Source organism: Bos taurus, chromosome 13 (assembly GCF_002263795.3).
Source record: "Bos taurus isolate L1 Dominette 01449 registration number 42190680 breed Hereford chromosome 13, ARS-UCD2.0, whole genome shotgun sequence".
NCBI classification, from domain to species: Eukaryota; Metazoa; Chordata; class Mammalia; order Artiodactyla; family Bovidae; genus Bos; species Bos taurus.
In genome coordinates, this window is record NC_037340.1 from 60,777,626 (window position 1) to 60,801,625 (window position 24,000).

The 24,000-nt window shown below is 40.1% G+C and overlaps 1 protein-coding gene across 1 annotated transcript; it reads right to left on the bottom strand.

Moving 5' to 3' along the window:
• Window positions 1–16,251: 16,251 nt before the first annotated feature.
• On the bottom strand, window positions 16,252–18,818 carry LOC100913176 (beta-defensin 127). The gene is made up of 2 exons (XM_005215087.5): window positions 18,739–18,818; window positions 16,252–16,502 (listed from the first exon to the last, which is right to left on the bottom strand). The coding sequence occupies exons 1-2, from the start codon at window positions 18,785–18,787 to the stop codon at window positions 16,252–16,254; spliced, it is 300 nt and encodes a 99-aa protein (XP_005215144.1). The 5' UTR covers window positions 18,788–18,818.
• Between the last annotated feature and the right edge of the window lie 5,182 nt (window positions 18,819–24,000).

A 24,000-nucleotide genomic window follows, 5' to 3' on the forward strand; every position in this document is an offset into this window, starting at 1 on the left:
ATGTTTGTCATTTCCTAGGAGTTCTCTTAAAGTTTTGAAACTCGTGATATTTGGATAGCTAGTAGGAAAATTTGCTTTGTCCACTAGGTGACACTTGAAATCTGGAATGCCTGAATTTAACATGAATGGAAGTCAATGAAAACCAGAACTTAGCCATTCATGGAGCTTATGATTGAAGAAAAGGGGAAAAATGCATGACTGCAATGGATTTTTCAAAGTCTGCAGAAATATCAAATGGAGTATTTTAACTGGGAAAAATGCCTAATATCCTTTATTGCCTCTTAGTCTGATATGATGGGTAGATTAAGAACACAATTTTGACTAACCTGAAATTTTATCCATAATTTATGAAGTTTATTAATTTTATTGCTCCAAACATTTTCTAATTTGTTGTTGCTCAGTCGCTCGGTCATGTCTGACTCTTTGCAACCCCATGAACTGCAGCATGCTAGGCTTCCCTGTCCTTCACTGTCTCCTGGAGTTTGCACAAACTCATGTCCATTGAATTGGTGATGCTACCCAACTATCTCATCTGCTGTCGTCCCTTTATCCTCCTACTTTCAATCTTTCCCAGCATTAGGGTCTTTTCTAATGAGTCGGGTCTTTGCATCATGTAGCCGAAGTATTGCAGCTTCAGCTTCAGTCCATCCAGTGAATATTCAGGGTTGATTTCCTTTAGGATTGACAGGTTTGATCTTTTTGCTATCCAAGGGACTCTCAAGAGTCTTCTCCAACACCACAGTTCAAAAGCATCAGTTCCTCAGCACTTAGCTTTCTTTATGGTCCAACTCTCACATCTGTACATGACGACTGGAAATACCATAGCTTTGACTAGATGGACCTTTGTTAGCAAAGTGATGTCTCTGCTTTTTAATATGATGTCTAGGTTTGTTATAGCTTGTCTTCCAAGGAGCAAGCATCTTTTAATTTCATGCAGTCACCATCTGCAGTGATTTTGGGACCCAAGAAAATAAGATTTGTCACTGTTGCCATTTCCCCCCCATCTTTTTGCCATGAAGCGGTGGGACAAGAGGTCATAATCTTTGTTTTTTGAATGTTGAGTTTTAAGCCAGCTTTTTCACTCTCCTCTTTCACCTTCATCAAAAGGTGAAACTAAAGAGGCTCTTTAGTTCCTCTTAGGCTTCAGCCATTAGGGTATGTCATCTGCATGTCTGAAGTTGTTGATATTTCTCCTGGCAACCTTGATTCCAGCTTGAGGTTCATCTAACCTGGCATTTTGCATGATATACTCTGCATACAAGTTAAATAAGCAGGGTGACAATATACAGCCTTGATGTATTCTTTTCCCAATTTGAAACCAGTCTGATGTTCCATGTCTGGTTCTAACTGTTGCTTCTTGACCTGCATACAGGTTTTGAAGGAGGCAGGTAAGGTGGTCTGGTATTCCTATCTCTTTCCCACAGTTTGTTGTGATCCACACAGTCAAAGGCTTTAGTGTAGTCAGTGAAGCAGAAACAGATGTTTTCCCTTGCTTTTTCTAGGGTCCAACAGATGTTGGCAATTTGATCTCTGGTTCCTCTGCCTTTTCTAAATCCAGCTTGTACCTGTAACTATTGTTTTATACTTAAAAAATCAGGAGTAACTCTAACTGAGCTAAGTATTTTGTTGAGCCTGTCCTACGTACACAATTTTCTCTAAATGGATAGCTTTTCAAGATAACATATTTACACTAACATTATGTACTAAAAAATAATTTAATATTTTTGACTGCGTTAGATCTTTGTGCTGTGTGGACTTCCTCTAGTTGCAGAGGTTGGGGGCCACTCTCTAGGTGTGATGTGCGAGCTTCTCATCGCAATGGCTTCTCTTGTCGTGGAGCACGAGTTCTAGAGGCACACGGGCCTAGCGGCCCCATGGCATGTGTAACCTTCCCTGATCAGGCATTGAACATGTGTCCCCTGCACTGGCAGGAGGATTCTTAACCACTGGACCCCCAAGGAAGTAGGGAAATTATTTTTATAGAGAAAATATTTTCTTCATTTTCACCTATACCACATGAAGGTATATGTGGTCCTTCTGGAATTACAAGCTTTCCTCTCTTGTATCCAGCTGTAATTTGGCCTAGAGATAACTCTGATGTCTCTGGAGTGTCTTATCAAAGAATGAAATGTATCTCTGGTTTAGATTTTAAAACCTTAGGAAACTCTCCAGAAAGATCCCGAAACTGAGTTATCACAGAATTTATTTTCTAGACTAGAAGATATTGATTATCCTCTGTGAATAGAGTCTCAGTTCAGGTTTGGAAACTTGTGAAAAATATTGTCCTTTCTGACAATACATGTTTTTTTTTACTATCACTTGGAGCAGTCATGAAGCTTTTCTAGGTCATTGTAAGGAATGTTGACATTTTGGTATGAAATTTAATGTTCTATTAATTTCTTATTGCTGCTGTTACAAGTTACAAAAGAAAATTAGCAGCTTAAAGCAACACAAGTTTATCATCTTATTGTTGTGAAGGTTATAAATCCCAAATGAATCTCACTGGATTTAAAAGCAAGATGTCAGCAGGGCTGTATTCCCTTTGGGGAGCCTAGGAGAAAATCTTTCTTTGTTTTTCCAGCTTCTAAAGGATTGAATATTTGGACTCATGGGCCTTTCCTCCATCTTCAAATCTAGTCAGGTGACATTGTCAAACTTTTCCTGACACTGATTGTCCTGCCTCCCCAGTGATTCTTGTTATTATACTGGACCCATCCAGATAATCTAAGACAATCTCCTTATTTTAAGGTCAGCTGATTAGCAGCCATAATACCATCTACAGCCTTAATTCTCCCTTGCCATGTAACATCATGTATTCATGGGTTCTGGGTTTTAGAATGTGAACATCTTTAGGGGAGCATTATTCCACCTACCTTAAATATCAATATCAACACACTTTGATTTTTCTACACTTAGAACTGGCTCAAAATTGTACATATAACTTATTTGTTTTTACTGCTGTAAATTTTTTATTGTTGATATTTGTTTTAAATATTGTTTTAAATATTGTTAAAAATAAACAATATTTAATTGAGCTTAACTTGGGTTTCGATATATGGAGGCTGAAACATGAAGGCATCTGACATATCACTTGTTGATTGACAGGTCTGCTTTCTTCATGTTTTTATTTAACTAGAGTCCAAAATACAGAATTATTTAGAGAAACTAACCCTGGGCATAGCCTACCTGTCATGGACCTGTATGTGATTTTCTCTTCAAATCATACTATAAACAAAGTTAATCTAAGTCACCCAAGACTAATCTATGATCTTTCTCTTTACTCTGGCAACTTTCATCAGCCAGTAAATGTCAGGCAGACATGGGCAGACACACACACACCCCCCTCATCTCATTTGGAGAAAATTCTTACTTTGTTACGCTATGGAATTCTGCATCAAGGCCAAGGTGCTATCTTTTCTATTTTAGATCCACCTATCATGGTATTGCTTAACTATCAATACATAAGAAAAACAAATCAAACCTTTGATTCATTTTGATTTAATGAAATAACCTGAAACCCACTGTAGCGTGGAGACAAAACCATGACATTGTGTATTTAAAATAGTTTAATCCTTCAATAGCTCTGGATGGAAGGAGAACAATAGTTAAATGGGGTGTGTGTGTGCACAGTCACTTCAGTCGTGTCCGACTCTGTGTGACCCTATGGACTAGAGCCTGCCAGCCTCCTCTGTTTGGAAAGATAACATCTTAAGTAGGATTCAGAGAATATCTCTGAGTAATGAAACACATTAAAGGTCATTTATAAGTAAGGTATTAAAAGCAATTTGTACTGCTACGGATTACAATGGGAGCTACAGTAAATGTGAATGGGTGATTTTTTTTAACTGATCATGACTAGAAAGCAACGTTTCATTATCCATTCCAGCCTACTCAAAGGGAAAGTCTATTGTTTAGCCACAAAGGACCTTGAAAATGAGGAGACTATGGGCTTTTTGTGCCTAGCCAAGATTGCATAAAGCCTCTTGGATATTAAAGAGTTGACACAGCTGAACAGATCAACAGACTTAGAAATCTGTTGAAGTAGGTAGGTGATACCATTTTCAGGAAATAGTAATGTCATCTTTGGAAATCATAAATGTTAATTCTCTCAATACAGATTTTTCTCTAAAGATAGGTTCCTCTCTGAGTTGTGAGTAGGATATAAGGAGACGGATGGGGGAAGGATGTCCCGCCAAGTGCATTACCAATAAATTTCGTGAACAAAGCAACATCTTGTATTTGAATGTTTTGTTTTCAGTCTTCCAAAGATTGACTCAAAGAAGGCAGCCAGCGAGATAGGTTGGCATAGGTTAGCACAATGGCTAAGACCTTTACTTTAAGGTTTATGCAGACCTGTGTTATCCTAGCTCATTCCTCACTACTTGTGTGACATTGGCCACATGACCAATTCCCTAAATTTTGGCTTAACAATTTTAAAAAGAGATGTTAATATTAATTCCTACTTCATAGTGTTCTTGCAAGGATAAAAGTAAGTAATGCACATAAAATGCATTTGTCATCCAGTAGACCCAGATTGGGGCTTCCCATATGGCACTAGTGGTAAAGAGCCTGTCTGCCAATGCAGGAGATGAGGGTTTGATCCCTGGGTAGGGAAGATCCCCTGGAGGAAGAAATGGCACCCCAGTCCAGTATTCTTGCCTGGAGAATCCCATGGATGGAGGAGCCTGGTGGGCTAGTGTCCTTAGGTTGGTCCTTCAGAGTTGGTCACGACTGAAGCAACTTAGCATGTGTGCATGCAGACACACACTAAGAGGTTGTGGACTTCTCAAACCCTCCAGGGACTTCTCTGAAGTCCAGGGTTTAAGGTTCTGTGCTCCCAATAAAGCGGCATGGGTTCCATCCCTGGTCAGGGAACTAAGATCCCACATGCCGTGTGATATAGCCAGAAAAAAAAAAAAGAGGTGGAGCTGAGAAATGAGCTGAGACCAAGTGGGATACCAATGGGGCAAGTGCAAATCTGGTGGGGCCATTGGTCAATTCTCACTGCTCATTTTGACATATGAGCAATATTTGACAATCTTTCCTCCCTGACAAACTTAATTCACTCTGGTTACTGGTAAACATAATAAGCGATGTGCTGTGCTTAGTCGCTCAGTCACGTTCAACCTTTTGTGACCCCATGGACTGTAGCCCACCAGGCTCCTCTGTCCATGTGGATTTTCCAGGCAAGAATACTGGAGTGGGTAGCCATGCCCTCCTCCAGGGGATCTTCCCAACCCAGGGATTGAACTGGGGTCTCCTGCATTGCAGGTAGATTCTTTCCCAGCTGAGCTACCAGGGAAAACCATACTAAGCTATATGTAATACTTATTCTTAACCCTGATCCTAACTTTGTGCTATGATACTAGTTTAATCATCTTCAACATATATTTATATCACCTTCACAAATTTCAAAATTCTTCCAGGTAATGTTATAGAAAGATATTTGGATGGGCCCTAATTACTATAAATTCAAGCTTCTGGTGTCCACAAATTATAAAACAAGGTAAGCAACTTTCTTTAGGAAATTTCTAAAATAACTTTATTACTATCTTGGGGGTATTTTATTTAGCAATAATTTTTCAGTACTTTGAAATCATCTTGTAATTATATACTGAAAATATAGTGTGAGTTTTGTGCTGTGTATTGAGAACTCCAAACTGAACTAGACCAGTGACCTGCCTTTAAGGGGTTCATGTGCGTGCATGCTCAGTAGCACAGTTGTGTCTGACTCTGCAATTCCATGGACTGTAGTCCTCTGTCCATGGGATTTTCCTGGCAAGAATACTAGAGTGGGTTGCCATGCCCTCCTTCAGGGGCTCTTCCCTACCCAAGGATCAAACCCGAATCTCCTGCATTGCAGGTGGATTCTTTACTGTCCAGCCACTGAGGAAGCCCCTAAAGTGGCTTGTATTCATAGATTATTGCAAATAATTGGAACATGACATGGTGTGACCAGCAACAAAAATATTTACAAAACACAGTGGTGGCACAAAAAGGGAGTTTGCAGCTCTATTTCATTGGGCTAGGGAAACTTTCACAGATGTAGAGATAATTGCACTTGGTTTTAAAGGAAAATTAGGAGCTCAACAGGGACAATTAGGTAGATGAGATAGGGTAATATTTATAAAGAGAGATTTAAATGTGCTGGAATCAAATATCAACAATCTCAGATATGCAGATGATACCACTCCTAATGGCAGAAAGTGAAGAGGAATTTAAAGAGCCTCTTGATGAGGGTGAGAGAGGATAATGAGATAGCTGGCTTGCAACTCAACATTTAAAATACTAAGATCATGGCATATAGTCTCATCACTTCATGGCAAATAGATGGTGAAAAAGTGGAAACAGTGGCAGATTTTATTTTCTTGGGCTCCAAAATCACTGCAGATGGTGACTGCAGCCACAAATTTAAAAGATGCTTGCCTCTTGGAAGAAAAACTATGACAAACCTAGACAGCATATTAGAAAGCAGGGACATCACTTTGCTGACAAAGGTCTGCATAGTCAAAGCTGTGATTTTTCCAGTAGTCATGTACAGATGTGAGAGTTGCACCAGAAAGAAGGCTGAGTTGCTGAAGAATTGATGCTTTTGAACTATGGTGTTGGAGAAGACTCTTGAAAGTCCCTTGGACAGCAAGGAAATCAAACCAGTCAATTCTAAAGGAAATCAACCCTGACTATTCATTAGAAGGACTGATGCTGAAGCTGAAGCTCCAATACTTTGGCCACTTGATGTGAAGAGCTGATTCACTGTAAAAGACCCTGATGCTGGAGAAAATTGAGGGCAGGAGAAAAAGGGAGTGACGGAGGATGAGATGGTTGGATGGTATCACTGACCCAATGGACATGAGTTTGAGTAAACTTCAGGAGAGAGTGAAGGACAGACAAGCCTGGCGTGCTGCAGTTCATGGGGTTACAAAGAGTAGGACACAACTTAGCAACTGAACAACAACAGGTTATGGAAGTAACAAGTTGAGTAGGGGCACCAACACTAATTTGGCAGAAATGTAGCTGGTTCCATAAAATAAAAGCCCAAGAGAGGAGAGTGGGAACCAGTTCAGAGTGAGTTGAACACCATACTAATGAGACTTGATCTTTGAAAGATTTTAGTTGTGGAATTGAGTCTTGTTGTTGTTTTAGTCGCTAAGTTGTGTCTGACTTTTTTGGGACCCCATGGACTATAGCCCACCAGACTCCTCTGTCCTTCAGATTTCCCAGGCAAGAATACTGGAGTGGGTTTCCATTTCCTTCTCCAGGGGATCTTCCTGACCCAGGAATCGAATCCACATCTCCTGCATTGGCAAGTGTTTTGTTTTTTTTTCCCCAACCACTGATCCACCAGGGAAGCCCTGGAATTGAGCTTTACTGGATGGGTAAGACATTATGGGAAACTGAAATAACATCAATTCATCTAGTCAAGCCTAAACGCAATCTTTCTCTTAGAGAATTTTCTGAAAGTTTCATACATTAAAAAAATTATTCCCTGGTGGTCCAATGGTTAAGAACCCACCTGCCAATGCAGGGGACACGGGTTTGATCCCGGGTCCAGGAAGATTCCACATAAACCATGGGGCAACTAAGCTTGTGTGCTGCAACTACTGAGCCTGTGCCCTATGGTCCTTGTGCCAAAACTACTGAAGCCGTCACGCTCTAAAGCCTGTGCTCCACAACGAGAGAAGCCATCACAATGTGAATCCTGTGCACCGCAACTAGAAAGCATCACCCCTCACCGCAACTAGAAAAAGCCTGCAAGCAGCAATGAAGACCCAGCACAGCCAAAAACAAAGGAATGAATAAAATTATTATTGCACATGCTTGTGTTTCCCTGAATTCGTTAATGATTCAACTTTCCAGATGAATTACCTTTGTGAGTGAAAGGTGGTACCAGTTGGATGGGACATTGGAAGAGAAGGAATGAACTAGGACTGACCCACACAAACCAAGATGTGTAGCCAACCCACTTCGACCCAAGTGGGCTGATGGCCCAGGTGGAGAAATCACTGTTCTTGTTCTCTGGCAGCTCATATCCTGAGGAAGGGGGAGTAAATGTGATGTGATGAAACATTTGGTGACTGTGAACTCCATATTTGGGAATGAAAGTGGGGGTGGACTTGAATTTCATCTTCTTCCATGTGGGTTAAAATGAGAGCTCAGAATGCTCATAGCATCCAAAGCCGTGTCTCATCTTGAAAGACTCTCTGTGGTTGTGTGACACAGATCACTGGACAAAGAAATTCTGCTGCCTAGTTGTCTTGGGAGGTCTGTAAACATGAAGCTGTTTCTGATCCTCATTATCCTGCTGTTTGAGGTATCTGAAGGTAACTTGTCCAAATGCACCATGAAATTCGAGGAAATATTACTATTCACAGGACTAAGGGCAGGGCCTTCAAGATAGTTGATATCTTGCTGAGATCATCTAAAGGACCCACTGCCCTGGGTGCCTGACTTGAGTCTGTCTTAGAAGACAGGTTCCAGGAAGGTAAGAAATTGGGGCTGAACTCTCAGAAGTCCTCTCCTTCCATCATCTAGCATTACCTTTACAATGGTGAACAGTTTTCACCCAGGAATCTGGCCATCTCTTTTTCCATTTAAATTCATTTTCAGCCTATATTACAACAGTAATGTGAACAGTAGAAGCTGTGGAGTCCTGTAGATGTGAGGTTAAAATACATCTTCCTCATTGCCTAGTTGTATGACATGAGCTAATTATTCCCTTTGGAAATCAGTTTTCTCATCTATCACGTAAGGATAATGACTCAGTTCCACAATGATTGTACTTATGCAAGATTACATGAGTTTACTGAAGTGCAGCACCGAAGTCATGGTGGGGGCTCTGACCATGAGAATTCTCTTCCTTGTTGTAGGAAGGTAGGTTGTCTCTTTGTGGCCCTATAAATGTCCTTTTAACCTTCAAAGATGATCCTGGTTGTGGAATTTAGAATATGGAGAATCGTATCTTTGTTTTCATCTTTATAAGGGCAAAGAAAGAATTGGAAAAGGAGCTTTATAACCTCCGTGCAATACTCTGAATAGGTGACAATTTGAATGTGTGGGAAAACAGGCAAACATGGAATTGAGTTTGATCTGTGGACAACATATTTATCTGAGATCAAAAGGAGGATGGGAAGAGAGACAGCAAGAGTGAGCAAGCAAGAGAGAGAAAGAGAGAGAGAAGGAGAAGAGAGTGGATAGGAGGAGCCAAGTTGTGAAAAGAATGAAGGAAGGAGTTTTCAATAGCAATATGCTGAGACCCATGAAGTATCAGTCAAGGGAGACTTCTGCTGCCCATATCAATGAGTGTGAAACGTAACGACACTGTTAACTTTAAAAGTTCTATCTGTGATGTTCTTTTAAAGGTTAGTTTGACTCTGAATTGTGCCCTGGTGACAAGTTGATACTATCTAGGGCTGACGGGGTGCTGACTCTGAACGTTGGCTAGGAACCTGGGATTTTACATGTCTGAATTTGGGATGAGTGTCAAGGAGGAGACTCTGAGTTTTCTCTCATCATAAGGTTCACTTTGGGACCACAGGAGGCCATAGCTTGTGGGGAACCACATAACTCTTCTTCTCTGCCTCAGGAACTAATCTGGTTCATTGCTGTTTCCTGTGCACAGACTCAGCGCGGTCCAGAAAATGCTTTAGTACCATAGCAGGTTACTGCAAGAAGAAATGCATGTTGGGGGAAATATATGACAAACCATGTACAAAAGGAAAACTATGTTGCATCAATGAAAGCAAAAAGAAAACACATCAGCAAGCCGTACAACAACCTGAACCTGCAAGCAAGCCTGATCTGAAGCTGGACTATGTTATCTTACCCACTGTCACACTTGGCACAATTCCACAATAAACCAAGTGCTGTTCCACTGGTCTCCTCTCTTCTTCTTAAATCAAAAGGGCCACCTAATCCGATGGGGAGGGGCAAGAAATTGATGTACTTCTTTTGTGAACTTGATTTTCCACGTAATAAAGTCTTATACTTTCCCCTGGATTTATTTGTTCATGTATTCGCTCATTTCTTTCAACCCTCCAAACTTAAATGAATATTTTTCATGTTTTGGGCCTTATGCTAGCAACGTGGCTGATACAGATATGAAGTGAAGATATTGGTAGAAGTGGCAGTTAGTCCCTCCATTTTCTATGTGAGGTAGTATTTCATAGCATTTCGAGTATTACTGCTCTTTTTAATGAAATTTCTTAGGTCTAAACAGATCTGAATGTCTTAACTTTGTGTGTTTGGGAATGAATACTGAGTTTGACTAGCAACCAAAAATTTATTAGGAAAAGGCAAGACGTTTGAATATTTTCACAAATAGTTTTTGGGGCAGGAGTAATGGGCAGTGATAACAGCTAATGATAATTCCAATACACCATCTGAAGCTCGTTTAATGTTCATGTTCCATCTCCCTTTTTAGTAGCAATTTGAACATCCAGTTGACACAACTGGGAAAATATTACTCTTAGGATCTCTGAAAGAATTTCATAGTCTGTTAGTTTCCATAGTGTGAAATTTATAAACTTTTAGCTATTTGGATGAATGACGTCTGCAGTTCTAATGGAAAATACTGTGACTATAGTTGACAGTACTGTACTGTATAATTGAAGTTTGCTGACAGTGGAACATGTATTCTCACCAAAACAAACAAAAGAACATGAAGGTGATGGATATATTAACTAACTAGGCAGGAGATTCTTTTCATAAGGTGTACATATATCAAATCATCACAATGTATACTTTAAATGTCTTGCAATTTTATGTCAATTATACCTCAATAAAGCTGAAATTAAAAACTTTTAAAAAGGAGTGAAATTTAAAGCCTTATAAATTGAGAAGGACATATTTAAAAAGCTCTTCATGAACTAGGTAAAATTTTTAGTAAGTCATGCTTTCTAAATGAACAGAACTGAACCTTTTGTGGTGACATCCATTGATGTTGCTTGGTTGAAGTATTAGTCATAAGTAGCTTTCATGAAGCTAACATTTACTCATCTTGGATAAAGAAATCAATGAGCCTTATCTCTCCATGTGCGTGCATGCTAAGTCACTTCAGTCGTGTCCAACTCTTTGCAACTCAATGGAATCTTCTGTCCATGGGATTCTCCAGGCAAGAAGGATGGAGTGAGTTTCTGTGCCCTCCTCCAGGTGATCTTCTTGATCCAGGGATTGAACCTGTGTCTCTTATGAGTCCTGTACTGGCAGGTGGGTTTTGTTTTGTTTTGTTTTTTAGCCACTAGTGCCCCCCGTATACTGTCACTCTGCTTATTTAACTTACATGCAGAGTTCATCATGTGAAATGCCAAGCTGGATGAATTAAGATTGCCGGAAGAAATATCAACAAACTCAGATATGCAGATGATACCACCCTACTGGCACAAAGCAAAGAGGAACTGAAGAACCTCCTCATGAAACCAAAAGAGGAGAGTGAAAAAGCTGGCTTAAAACTCAACGTTCAAAAGACTAAGGTCATGACATCTGGTCACATCACTTCATGGCAAATAGATGGGGGAAAATGGAAACAGTGACAGATTTTATTTCCTTGGGTTCCAAAGTCACTGCAGATGGTGATTGCTGCCATGAAATTAAAAGATGCTTGCTCCTTGGAAGAAAAGCTATGACAAACCTAGATGGTGTGTTCAAAAGCAGAGACAGCACTTTGCTGACAAATGTCCATATGGTCAAAGCTATGGTCTTTCCAGTAGTCATGTACAGATGTGAGAGTTGGACCAGAAAGAAGGTTGAGTTGCTGAAGAATTGATGCTTTTGAACTGTGGTGTTGGAGAAGACTCTTGAGAGTCCCTTGGACAGCAAGGAAATCAAACCAGTCACTCCTAAAGGAAATCAACTCTGACTATTCATTAGAAGGACTGATGCTGAAGCTGAAGCTCCAGTACTTTGTGTGATCCTATGGACTGTAGCCTCCTAGGCTCCTCTGTCCATGGGATTCTCCAGGCAAGAATACTGGAGTGGGTTGCCATGTCCTCCTCCAGGGGATCTTCTCAACCCAGGGATCGACCTGGGTCTCCTGCATTGCAGGCAGATACTTTACCATCTGAGCCAGTAGGGAAGCCATACTTAACATTTACCTACCTGTTAGAAAATATGGATGTGCATTTATTGTAATGTTATACAAGTATGCAGTATACTATTGTATAGGTACAATATCACACAGGTCTTTACAACTGATTCATATTATTCAACTGAAACTTTATGCCTATTGTTTAGTAACTCATTTACCCTCTCCTCAGCTCTTTTTAGGGCTTCCCTAGTAGCTCAGCTGGTAAAGAATCCACCTGTAATGTGGGAGACCTGGGTTCGATCCCTGGGTTGGGAAGATTCCCTGGAGGAGGACATGGCAACTCATCCAGTATTCTTGCCTGGAGAATCCCCCTGGACAGAGGAGCCTGGCGAGCTACAGTCCATGAAGTCACAAAGAGTTGGACAAGACTGAGTGACTAAGCATAGCACAAAGCAGTATTACTGTATTTGTCATTACAATTAATTGAGAAAATTTCATGGTCAGTATTTGTCCCTATGCTGTGCTATGCTATGCTAAGTCACTTCAGTCGTGTCCGACTCTGTGTGACCCCATAGACGGCAGCCCACCAGGCTCCCCCGTCCCTGGGATTCTCCAGGCAAGAACACTGGAGTGGGTTGCCATTTCCTTCTCCAATGCATGAAAGTGAAAAGTGAAAGTGAAGTCGCCCAGTTGTGCCCGACTCTCAGCAACCCCACGGACTGCAGCCTACCAGGCTCCTCCGTCCATGGGATTTTCCAGGCAAGAGTACTGGAGTGGGGTGCCATTGCCTTCTCCATTTGTCCCTATAGTCTTTATGTAATCTAGGTTCTATTTATGTACTCTTATCTAAGAAAAGTGAGAAGGTTTTTAATATAATAATAAACATATACTATCTGCTACAAATTTGGATATTGTTAGTGCTTTGTAGAGAGGGGAATTATAGCTTTAAAATTCTCATGTATGGAATGAAGAAAGACTAAAAATAAAAGAGATAAACACTCATCTAACAATGTTAGGGAAAAAGGGCATATTAAAATTAAAAAAGTAGAAATAAGACATTGTATTTCACACAGGTAAAATGTAGTGAGGTGGATGAACCTAGAGTCTCTTATACAAAGTGAAGAAGTCAGAAAGAGAAAAACAAGTATCATCTATTAATGTATATATACGGAATCTAGAAAAATAGTGCTGATGAACCTAGTAGAGCATGGACTTGTGGACACAGAGGGGTGAGGTGAAGGTAAGATTAACTCAGGAAGTAGCATTGACATGTACACTGTCATGTGTAAAGTAGATAGATGGTGGGAAGTTGTTATGAAACATAGGGAGCCCAGCCTGGCGCTCTGTGACGACCGGGACGGGTGGGATGAGGGGAGGGGAGGGAGGGTCAAGACGGAGGGATTTTATACCTATATATACACATGTATAATTATGACTGATTTGTGTTGCTTTATGGCAGAAGCAAACACAGTATTTTAAAACAATTTTACACCAAATAAAAAATAAAAAACAGGTGATTTTATTGCGTGTGAAGTTGTTTGAAAAACAAGTGAAAGTAAGAACATAAGTAAAGACTTTGAAGAAGTGGAAACTCAACTAAAGTTAATGAAGAGCATTTGTTTAATAAGTGAACAGTGAGACGTGAGAAAAGCAAAGACATAAACAAAGGTCACACAGCAGACGTCAACCAGAATGTATCTTACAGATGTGAAAAAGACGAAGAAAACATTGCAAGTTGTTTTAGGCAAATACATTTGAAAATCTTAAAAACCAGGAAAAACAACAAAGCAAAAATACAAAAGCTGACTGAAAGAAATATAAAATGGGAATTATCCTTTAAGTCATCAAGAAACAACCTATAATTTATACACTTCCTATACAGAGTTGAATCTTAGTTGATTCTATGAAATTATGAGAGGCCCTTAGACAAGTAGGAAAAGAGAGACTACTGTCAGATTGATTTTGTGTTTAGTGTTTTAATTGAAATACACTTGTAATTTTAGACCAACTTTCTATTTATAGAAAATTAATGCAAAGACAGTATAGGGTTTTCCCTGTTGTTAGCATCTTACACACCCCTGATGCATTTGTCACAGTTAAGTACATTGACTAAGCTCTGTTCTTATAACTTCAATAGTTTTTCTTTAACATTTTTTTCTTGTTTTAGGAGACCACACAGGATATCACATTACCTTTAGTTGTCTGTCTCCTTGATCCTCCTCTGATCTGTTACAGTTTCTCAGAAATTTTTTGTTTTTGATGAATTTCACAAGACAGCAAAGGTGAAAGCCTTTTTCATCACATCATATGTTCACGCTGTCATGCTTTTCCCATAAAACCTACAGCGTGATTTCATTAGGTTTACCCACTGTAAAGTGACTTTTTGCTGCTTTTCATTCTCTACACTTTGGAAGCAACTCACTAAAAACAGCCCATATTCAAGGGAGAGGGAGGTGAAGCTCCACCTCCTCAGGGAGGAAGTATTTATATTAATTACTTGGAATTCTTCTGTACAGAAAAATCTGTTTCTTCTCGTCTATTTATTCATACCAGTGTGAACTCATGGATGTTAACTTCTGCATTGTATTTATAATCCAATGTTATGTTATTTATTTTATTACTCAAATTGTCCCAATTTTGGTCATTTAAAACTCTTTCAAAGTGACTCTATGTCCCATTTACATGCCTCATCCTTCTGATTTTTATAGCATGTCCTTACTTTCTGGCACTACAAAATACTTTGGGGGCATCTTGTATACTCTGTGCTCCAGTCCTAGAATAGGAGAGAAGAGAATAATTGAGAGAACATATACCACAGATTCATGATGGATATTACAGCGGTGAAATAATATAAGAAACAAAACTGGAAAATAGTGTGGAAAGGAGTTGGAAAGGAAATTTTTTGTGTTCAATTCAGTTCAGTCGCTCAGTCATGTCCGACTCTTTGTGACCCTGTGAACCACAGCACACCAGGCTTCCCTATCCATCACCAACTGCTGGAGTCTACCCAAACCCATGTCCATCGAGTCAGTGATGCCATTCAACCATCTCATCCTCTGTCGTCCCCTTCTCCTGCCCTCAATCTTTCCCAGCATCAGGGTCTTTTTAAATGAGTCAGCCCTTCACATCAGATGGCCAGAGTATTGGAGTTTCAGCATCAACATCAGTCCTTCCAATGAACACCCAGGACTGATCTCCTTTAGGATGGACTGGTTGGGTCTCCTTGCAGTCCAAAGGACTCTCAAGAGTCTTCTCCAATACCACAGTTCAAAAGCATCAATTCTTTGGCTCTCAGCTTCCTTTATAGTCCAACTCTCTCATCCATACATAACTACTCGTGTTACTCTTATCCAAAATGTATATCTTTAAGAATTAGGTGGAATGTATAAATGGATTGTCATTATGTCATTTTGCATATCGAGACAGCGGTAGGTCTCATACAACAGTGCAATTCAGACCAGTTCCTAGGTCCTTTACATTTCCTCCAAACTCATTAAGGGCCCCAGTCACAGAAAGGATGCATTACTAGTGGTAACACATTAAACAACGACAACAACAAAGAAAATAAAATCTTTAGTCTTGCAGTTACGTACTTGTGTCTGTCTCCTCCTTATATAGTGAGCTCCATAATAGTGGAATCTTGCTCATTTCCATCTTCCCAGTTCATTGCTTTTACACACTAAAGAAACTAGACGTACCCATAGTTCAACTTTGGGTACTCTATTCTTAAACCAAACAAAGTGCACGTATATTCTCCTAAAATGTCCTGTCCTTTCTAATTTCCTTCTATTTGTTGATTTCATGTTGTTCACTCAAATTACCTTCTTTACTAACACTCAGATGTTGAAATCCTACATATTTCACAAGGCACCACTTTAATCCTAAATTCACTCACCAATTCTCTTGAATACTCAGCTTCATATTTCTTCTCCTGAATTACATGTCTACTTGTCTCCTTCCAGTCTTCCATGTTATAGATTTTTTAGTGTATCCATTATATCTCCCTTTCAAGGGTAGGTTCTCTGTTGCCCTTATCAATTCATAATTTGATATATTGAGTTTTTAATCTCTGGTTAAAGAACAATGAGTCAGAAAACTGGCAATGAGCTTTATTAGACTGTTTTTTAAGGTCATTATGGGGATCTAGGAACAAGAAAGGAGAGGATGTGGACAACTGCATCTTAGATCAATGGAATAGGTTGAGAAACGAACAGGAAATTGTGTTTGATTTATGTAGGCTTTCTGTGGGAGTGTGTAGAATTCTGTTCAATTAAATAATCTTGAGAAAAAGTAAGTGCCAATGTCCTTAGCTTTGGACGAGGTGGTCTGGTGATTTTTTTACGTTCTTCCAGTTCCACAATACTGATGCAACAATATCTTCCATTTTCACATAGTACTTCACGTACTTCTGTTGTTCTGCATATTTTCCTGCAGTATCCGTGTATATGTTGATTCCAGCATCTCTTAAGTTGTTCGGTTACTGTGCACATTAAGAACAATAGGCCAAGGTCAGAGTTTGAGACAAAAGGCAATTTTGGTCATGGGGAAGACAGGGGATGTTTGTAAGGATAAGGTATATGGGAGACTCACAGAGCATATATCAGTAATGTCCCACAGATATTACCCTCCAAGAGGGTGAACCTTAATGTTTATGTCTAGCTGATCACTCATATTTTGTTCCTCTAGATTTCAGGGCTTCCACCCAACATCTGATGGACTTCACCAAGAGCAGTGGGTCTCATTTACAGAAATAAAGAAGTGGAATCCTTGAGTTCAGGCCATGGAACTATGCTATGCTCCATTTGAGAACCTCAGTAAATCTGCCTCTATTTGAATGCTTCTAAAGTACTACTTCCTGGAGGAGGAAATGGCAACCCACTCCAATATGCTTGCCTGGAGAATCCCATGGACAGAGGAACCTGGCAAGCTGCAGTCCATAAGAAGAGTCTGACATGACTGAAGTGACTTAACAGTAACATAGCAGTGTACCGCTTCTTTACCACTGCTCAGAATACAATCATTTCTTACTATGTATTTATGTCTGACTTAGACTCTGCTCTTGGTTCATACTTGCTACAATGATAAAGAATGACTTTTTTTGGTCCAGTCACATGTTTTCCCCCCTCAACATTCTTCCTCCCCTGTTGCTTCTCAGTATTGTACATTTTTATCAATGCATATCTTCCTTTGGCTTCTACGTCATCACAATAATTTTAGATTTGTTTTATTCCTCCATGACTCCCCATTTTCTTTCTAATTCCAGAGGAAGGAATTCCTCCAGACCTTTGCTCACCATGATATGTCTTCTATCCTTCAGTGATCCTAAATATTTTCAATAATCTAAGAGTTTAGGATGTTCATATTTTGGCTTCAGGGCTTGTCCTATCCTCTGGGTACTAACCCCAGAGAATGAAGGCTGAGAACAAAGATGCTGCCTCCAAAACCAAGTTCTAGAGTTCCTTTGACTGTTAGAAATTTAAGGGGCTAGAAGTAGGCCATTCTTACTCTATGCTGCTGCTGCTGCTGCTGCTAAGTCGCTTCAGTCGTGTCCGACTCTGTGCGACCCCAGAGACGGCAGCCCACCAGGCTCCCCCATCCCTGGGATTCTCCAGGCAAGAATACTGGAGTGGGTTGCCATTTCCTTCTCCAATGCATAAAAGTGAAAAGTGAAAGTGAAGTCGCTCAGTCGAGTCCAACTCTTAGTGACTCCATGGACTGCAGCCTACCAGGCTCCTCTGTCCATGGGATTTTCCAGGCAAGCGTACGGGAGTGGGGTGCCATTGCCTTCTCCATTCTTACTCTGTAATAACAAGCAAATACAAGAGATCTGGTTGTGAAAGAGGAAAGGAAGCTAATTTTTAAATTTTTAAATTTTAAATTTAATAAAAGCATATGCCAAGCCTTATGCTGGATGTTTTATCACTTAATAAATTCCCCATGAACCAAAGGGCTTCCCTGGTAGCTCAGTCGGTAAAGAGCCTGCCTGCAATGCAGGAGACCTGAGTTTGATCCCTGGGTCAGGGAGATCTTCCAGAAGAGGAAATGGCAACCTACTCTAGTATTCTTGCCTGGAGAATCCCAAGGACAGAAGAGCCTGGTGGGCTATAGTCCATGGGGGTCTGAGAGACTAAACCTACCTACCATGAACGAGGTGTCATTATCTCCACAAATGGGGAAACTAAGGCTCTGTGAGTCTTCACCTTTTATCCAAAGTTGATAAAGTAGTAGATGTTGAAGGCATGTTTCTTAAGACGGAATCCAAAGTTTCTTCTTCTTCCACTATTCACACACGCTAGTATAATGTTGATAGATTAAAATATATGTATACAGTATCAGAGTGGAAGAAAATAAGGCTGGGTGCTAGAATAAAAACTCTGTATCCTAAGAAATAAGGGTATTCCCAGTTATTGGTCTTATGTCTTTCTGTAGTGAGTCTTTCTCAGAGGAAATTATGATCTCTTTTTAGCTCTATGAATACTCCTTTTAAGAATAGTACCATAGTAGAAGCACTCAGGAAGAGGGAATTTTTGATGATATTTGATAGACTTCAGCCATTCCTAGGGCCTTATCTTTTCCTACTGTGAGTTATAAAATTCCCTTGAGTTCTTGAAAGTACTCTATCCATTATTGATTTGAGTGAGCCCCTGGAAAGCAGCTACGCTCACCACTATACCACCAATGTGGTTTGAGTGAGCCCCTGAAAATCTCTGGATTACCTGTGAACTTCTGGAACAGCAGAATTGCAATGATCAGGAGGAGCCTCATGGCCAAGCTTCCAGAGGAAGTGACAACCAGGTCTCTTGGTCCACTATGTCACCTTCCTCAGAGACTTAGATTCTTATACAATGAACCAGAACAGATGGTATGATATGAAGTGTGCCCCCAAATTTCTGAATTGCGGATTTTGCAACATGTGGGCAGACACAGGAAATTTGGTTACTCACTTAACCCACACATGGGATTCAGAGAAACAGTGTGTTCCATCTCATCACACCTGATGCCATTCTGTAGGCTGTAGACTGCTGGTGAGAAAAGTCTGTGCTTTCTCTACTTTGGCTGTCTGCCTAGATAGACAGGTAGACCTATACTTACTTCTAAGAATGAATAAAGACATAAAATAAATGAAGCCTATTCTGTTGACTGCATTCATCTAAGTCTCTGACTATTGTGTCTAACACTTTAGCCAGTCCAAATGGTAGCCAATTTTTATCCCTATATCCTAGCTAAATTTAGTTACTCACAGACAAGCAATATGGGCTTCCCAGGTGGCTCAATGATAAAGAATCCACCTGCCAACGCAGATGCAGGAGATGCGGGTTTGATCCCTGGGTCAGGAAGATCCCCTGGAGCAGGAAATGGTAACCCATTGCAGTAATTTTGCCTGGAAAAATCCCATGGACAGAGAGCTGTAGCCTGGAGGGCTACAGTCCATGCTGTCACAAAGAGTCGGACACAATTTAGCGACAGAACATGCAGCATGACAAGCAATATACAATGATGGAAGAAAAAAAAGAATGACTACAATAAAATTTTCATTTAGGAACAGTAAAAATGGGGAGAAAATACAGAGATAACATAGCATAATGAATATATCATCTTGATGGACCATAATGGCAAAAGTTTCGTTCCTGCAAGTGTAGAGAATTCTTTAGTTAGTTTCTATCTTTCTGTTCTATTTTCTGGGGAGACTTCCCTGTCCATTGATCTCTGTGGAGGTATCTTGGAGGAGGTTGGGAGAGAATTCTTCTGGGGATTGTTCTACTTTAACAACACATTTCTTATTAATGCAGGTTTAGGAAACTATGTGAATGATTTTGTTATTCAGGCTTTGACTTCTATGACATTAAAACTCTTAGGAAAGATTAGCAGAAAGTTAACAGACTTTCCTTTCAATTGCTTTCAGTCATTTTCATGTCTAAGACCAACTCAGAAATCTTTTTGAATCATGGCAGCTCATTTTAGATCCCAATCAGGACACTAATATCATCTATGGAATAAGCTTTTGGAGATTATACTGTTTCTACCACCCCTAACAGTTTCTCACTCTGGCTCTGGCTGTGAGCAGATACAATATAATAGCTTCTGGACAGTGTAGATGAACTAGCTGAGATTGATTACCATTAATTTAAGCAGTTTCAACACATTCTTCTGTGTAATACCCCCAACAACACTTGTCTATCTAAACGCAGAAATGTACACAACAGATAGTTGGGTCAATACAGGTTTGTAGTGGGCCCAAGGACTCAAACGACTAAAAGAAGAGGAACAAAAGAGTTCTAGTTATTAGCTAAAGAGTTATTGAAGTAAATCATGGACTCTATTCTAGATAGGGAGAGAATATAAAGAGGGAGGGGCTGAAAAATGATCTTTGAGATTTGAAGGTGAAAGAGATTATTTATATTAATAAAATATACTGCCTCTACAATGGGGAGAACATTCTATATCTAACCTATGTTGTCTTATTCACCAACTTTTTGATTAGAAAACTCATATCCCTTTGTCCCACAGGTAACATTAAATGAGCATCTTAGAAAAAATGATGTCTCTTTACTCTCACTTTAATAATGTGTGTGTGTGTGCTTGCATGTGTAAATGCACATATGTCCGTCTAGTCAAGGCTATGGTTTTTCCAGTGGTCATGTATGGATGTGAGAGTTGGACTGTGAAGAAAGCTGAGCGCCGAAGAATTGATGCTTTTGAACTGTGGTGTTGGAGAAGACTCTTGAGAGTGCCTTGGACTGCAAGGAGATCCAACCAGTCCATTCTAAAGGAGATCAGTCCTGGGTGTTCTTTGGAAGGAATGATGCTAAAGCTGAAACTCCAATACTTTGGCCACCTCATTCGAAGAGGTGACTCATTGGAAAAGACCCTGATGCTGGGAGGGATTGGGGGCAGGAGGAGAAGGGGACGACAGAGGATGAGATGGCTGGGTGGCATCACCGACTCGATGGATGTGAGTTTGAGTGAACTCCAGGAGTTGGTGATGGACAGGGAGGCCTGGTGTGCTGCAATTCATGATGTTGCAAAGAGTCGGACACGACTGAGCGACTGAACTGAACTGAACTGATGTGTATATCTCAGAGAAGGCGATGGCATCCCACTCTAGTACTCTTGCCTGGAAAATCCCATGGACAGAGGAGCCTGGTAGGCTGCAGTCCATGGGGTCTCGAAGAGTCGGACACGACCGAGTGACTTCACTTTCACTTTTCACTTTCATGCACTGGAGAAGGAAATGGCAACCCACTCCAATGTTCTTGCCTGGAGAATCCCAGGGATGGGGGAGCCTGGTGGGCTGCCGTCTCTGGGGTCGCACAGAGTCGGACATGACTGAAGTGACTTAGCAGCAGCAGCAGCATCTATTCTAGTCCCTGCTGCCAGACAGTTTGTGTGCCTGGAAAATCTCCTAGTTGATCCCATAAAGTAGGGAGTAGTTGTTCCCATGAGTGAGGTAGAAGAATAAAGAAGATGACGTTTCTTAAACAGGAAGACATCACTGCTGCTGCTGCTGCTGCTAAGTCGCTTCAGTCGTGTCTGACTCTGTGAGACCCCATAGACGGCAGCCCACCAGGCTCCCCCATCCCTGGGATTCTCCAGGCAAGAACACTGGAGTGGGTTGCCATTTCCTTCTCCAATGCATGAAAGTGAAAAGTGAAAGTGAAGTCGCTCGGTCATGTCCGACTCTTAGCGACCCCATGGACTGCAGCCTACCAGGCTCCAGGCAAGAGTACTGGAGTGGGGTGCCATAAAGAGGAAGACATCACTAATCAGTACTAAATCTAAAGACCTTAAAGCCCAATGGGGGTTTTAAAAGTACAGGTTGTTTCAATATACTACTTAAAAAAGGACATGAGTGTAATAAATTTCTGGATAACTCATCCACCAAGCTCTACTGAATTAGGAGTTAAGAGAGCACATTTGATTGTTTAAGTGGGTCAGCCAGGAAGCATGTTTGAAGTTTTGTTTTGTTTTTCTTCTTATGTCAATTAAAATAGTATTTAAAGATAGTTTTATTGTGTAACATACATTATTAACAAGAATCTGGAAATATAAAGACAAAGAGAAGAAAGAAAACAACTAGCACCATTACTACTATCTAAAGAAAACACCCGGGAATATATTGTATACCATTCTAAATTTTTCTTTAGTTGAACTAAAATTGCTTTATTGTTTAACCTAAATATCAGTTTATGGGATTTTCCTGATTAATAGGAAAGATGCAATAAAACTGTCTCAACCTTCCACCAACTGCCTGACTTTTGAAAGCCTCTGCTAGTTTCAGACCTCTGCTAGTTCCAGAGATGTTTACATTGTCAGGGATACACTGGCCTTCAGAATTCTCTGTCTTCATATGTTAACTCTGATGTGCACTATATCCACCCTCCTTGATGTAAAGTTCTTTAACTTCTAGCAAAAATAAAATCACACATACTAAGCATTTTGGAATTTAGCAGAATTTATACAAGACTTTGGGAAGAAGAGCTACTGAGAAGATGATTACTTGGCTGGAGAAGGCAGTGGCACCCCACTCCGGTACTCTTGCCTGGAAAATCCCACAGTCGGAGGAGCCTGGTAGGCTGCAGTCCATGGGGTCTCGAAGAGTCGGACATGACTGAGTGACTTCACTTTCACTTTTCACTTTCATGCACTGGAGAAGGAAATGGCAACCGACTCCAGTGTTCTTGCCTGAAGAATCCCAGGGACGGGGGAGCCTGATGGGCTGCCATCTCTGGGGTCGCACAGCGTCGGGCACGACTGAAGCGACTTAGCAGCAGCAACATAAATAACTTTCTATAGGATGGAAGACATGATTGAACTTCTTTTTTTTAACCTGACAACTTTATTGTTATTTTTTAATTAAAAATTTTTATGAAGCTCGCTTTTTCTTTCCTTCCTTCCTTCCTCTCTCTCTTCCGCCCTTCCTCCCTCTTTCTTTCCTTCCTTCCTTCTTATTGAAGTATAGTTGATTACAGGATTATATTAGTTTCAGGTGTTCAACAGTTCAAAAAATTATTGAGATTTTTTTACATTACAAAATGATCACTGTGATAAGTTTCATTACCATTTGTCGCCAAAATTATTACCATACTATTCCCTAGAATGTACGTTACATCACTTATTTATAACAGGAAGTTTGTACCTCTTAATCTCCCTCATCAATTTCTCTAATCACCCCAGCCCTCTCCCCTTTGGGAACCACTAATTCATTTTCTATATCTGAGTCTGTTCCTGTTCTGTTTGTTCATTTGTTTTGCTTTTTTAGATTCCACATATGAGTGAAATAATATATCTTTCTCTGTCTGATTCTTATTATGACCGAGGAATATTCCTTTGCCTAGATATACCACATCTTCTTTATCCATCCATTTATTGATGAACACTTACGTTGCTTCCATATTATGGCTATTGTAAGTAATATTGCAAATAATGCTATAAATAACAAACTTGAGGTGCATATATGTTTTCAAATTAGTGGGTGTTTTTCCTTTTAAAAATGCCCAGAAGTGGAATTGCTGGATTGTATGGTAATTTGGTTTTTAATTTTTTGAGAAATCTCCATACTGTTTTTCATAGTGGTTACACTAGTTTACATTCCCACCAACAGTGTACAAGGGTTCCCTTTTCTCCATATCTTCACCAATACTCGTTACTTTTTGTCTGTTTGGTAATCTTTCTGACATCTGGTATCTGGTTGTGGTTTTTTTTTTAAGATTTTTTTAAAAAATTAATTTATTTATTTTAATTGGAGGCTAATTACTTTACAATATCATGGTGGTTTTTGCCATACATCAACATGAGTCAGCCATGGGTGTACATGTGTCTCCCTGTCCTGAACCCCACTCCCACCTCCCTATATACCCCATTCCTCCCCATCGCTTGTTGTGGTTTTGATCTGCATTTCCCTGATGCTTTGATGTTGAATGTCTTTTCTTGTGTCTATTTGTCATCTGTACTTTTTTTTTGGAAAAATGTCTATTTAG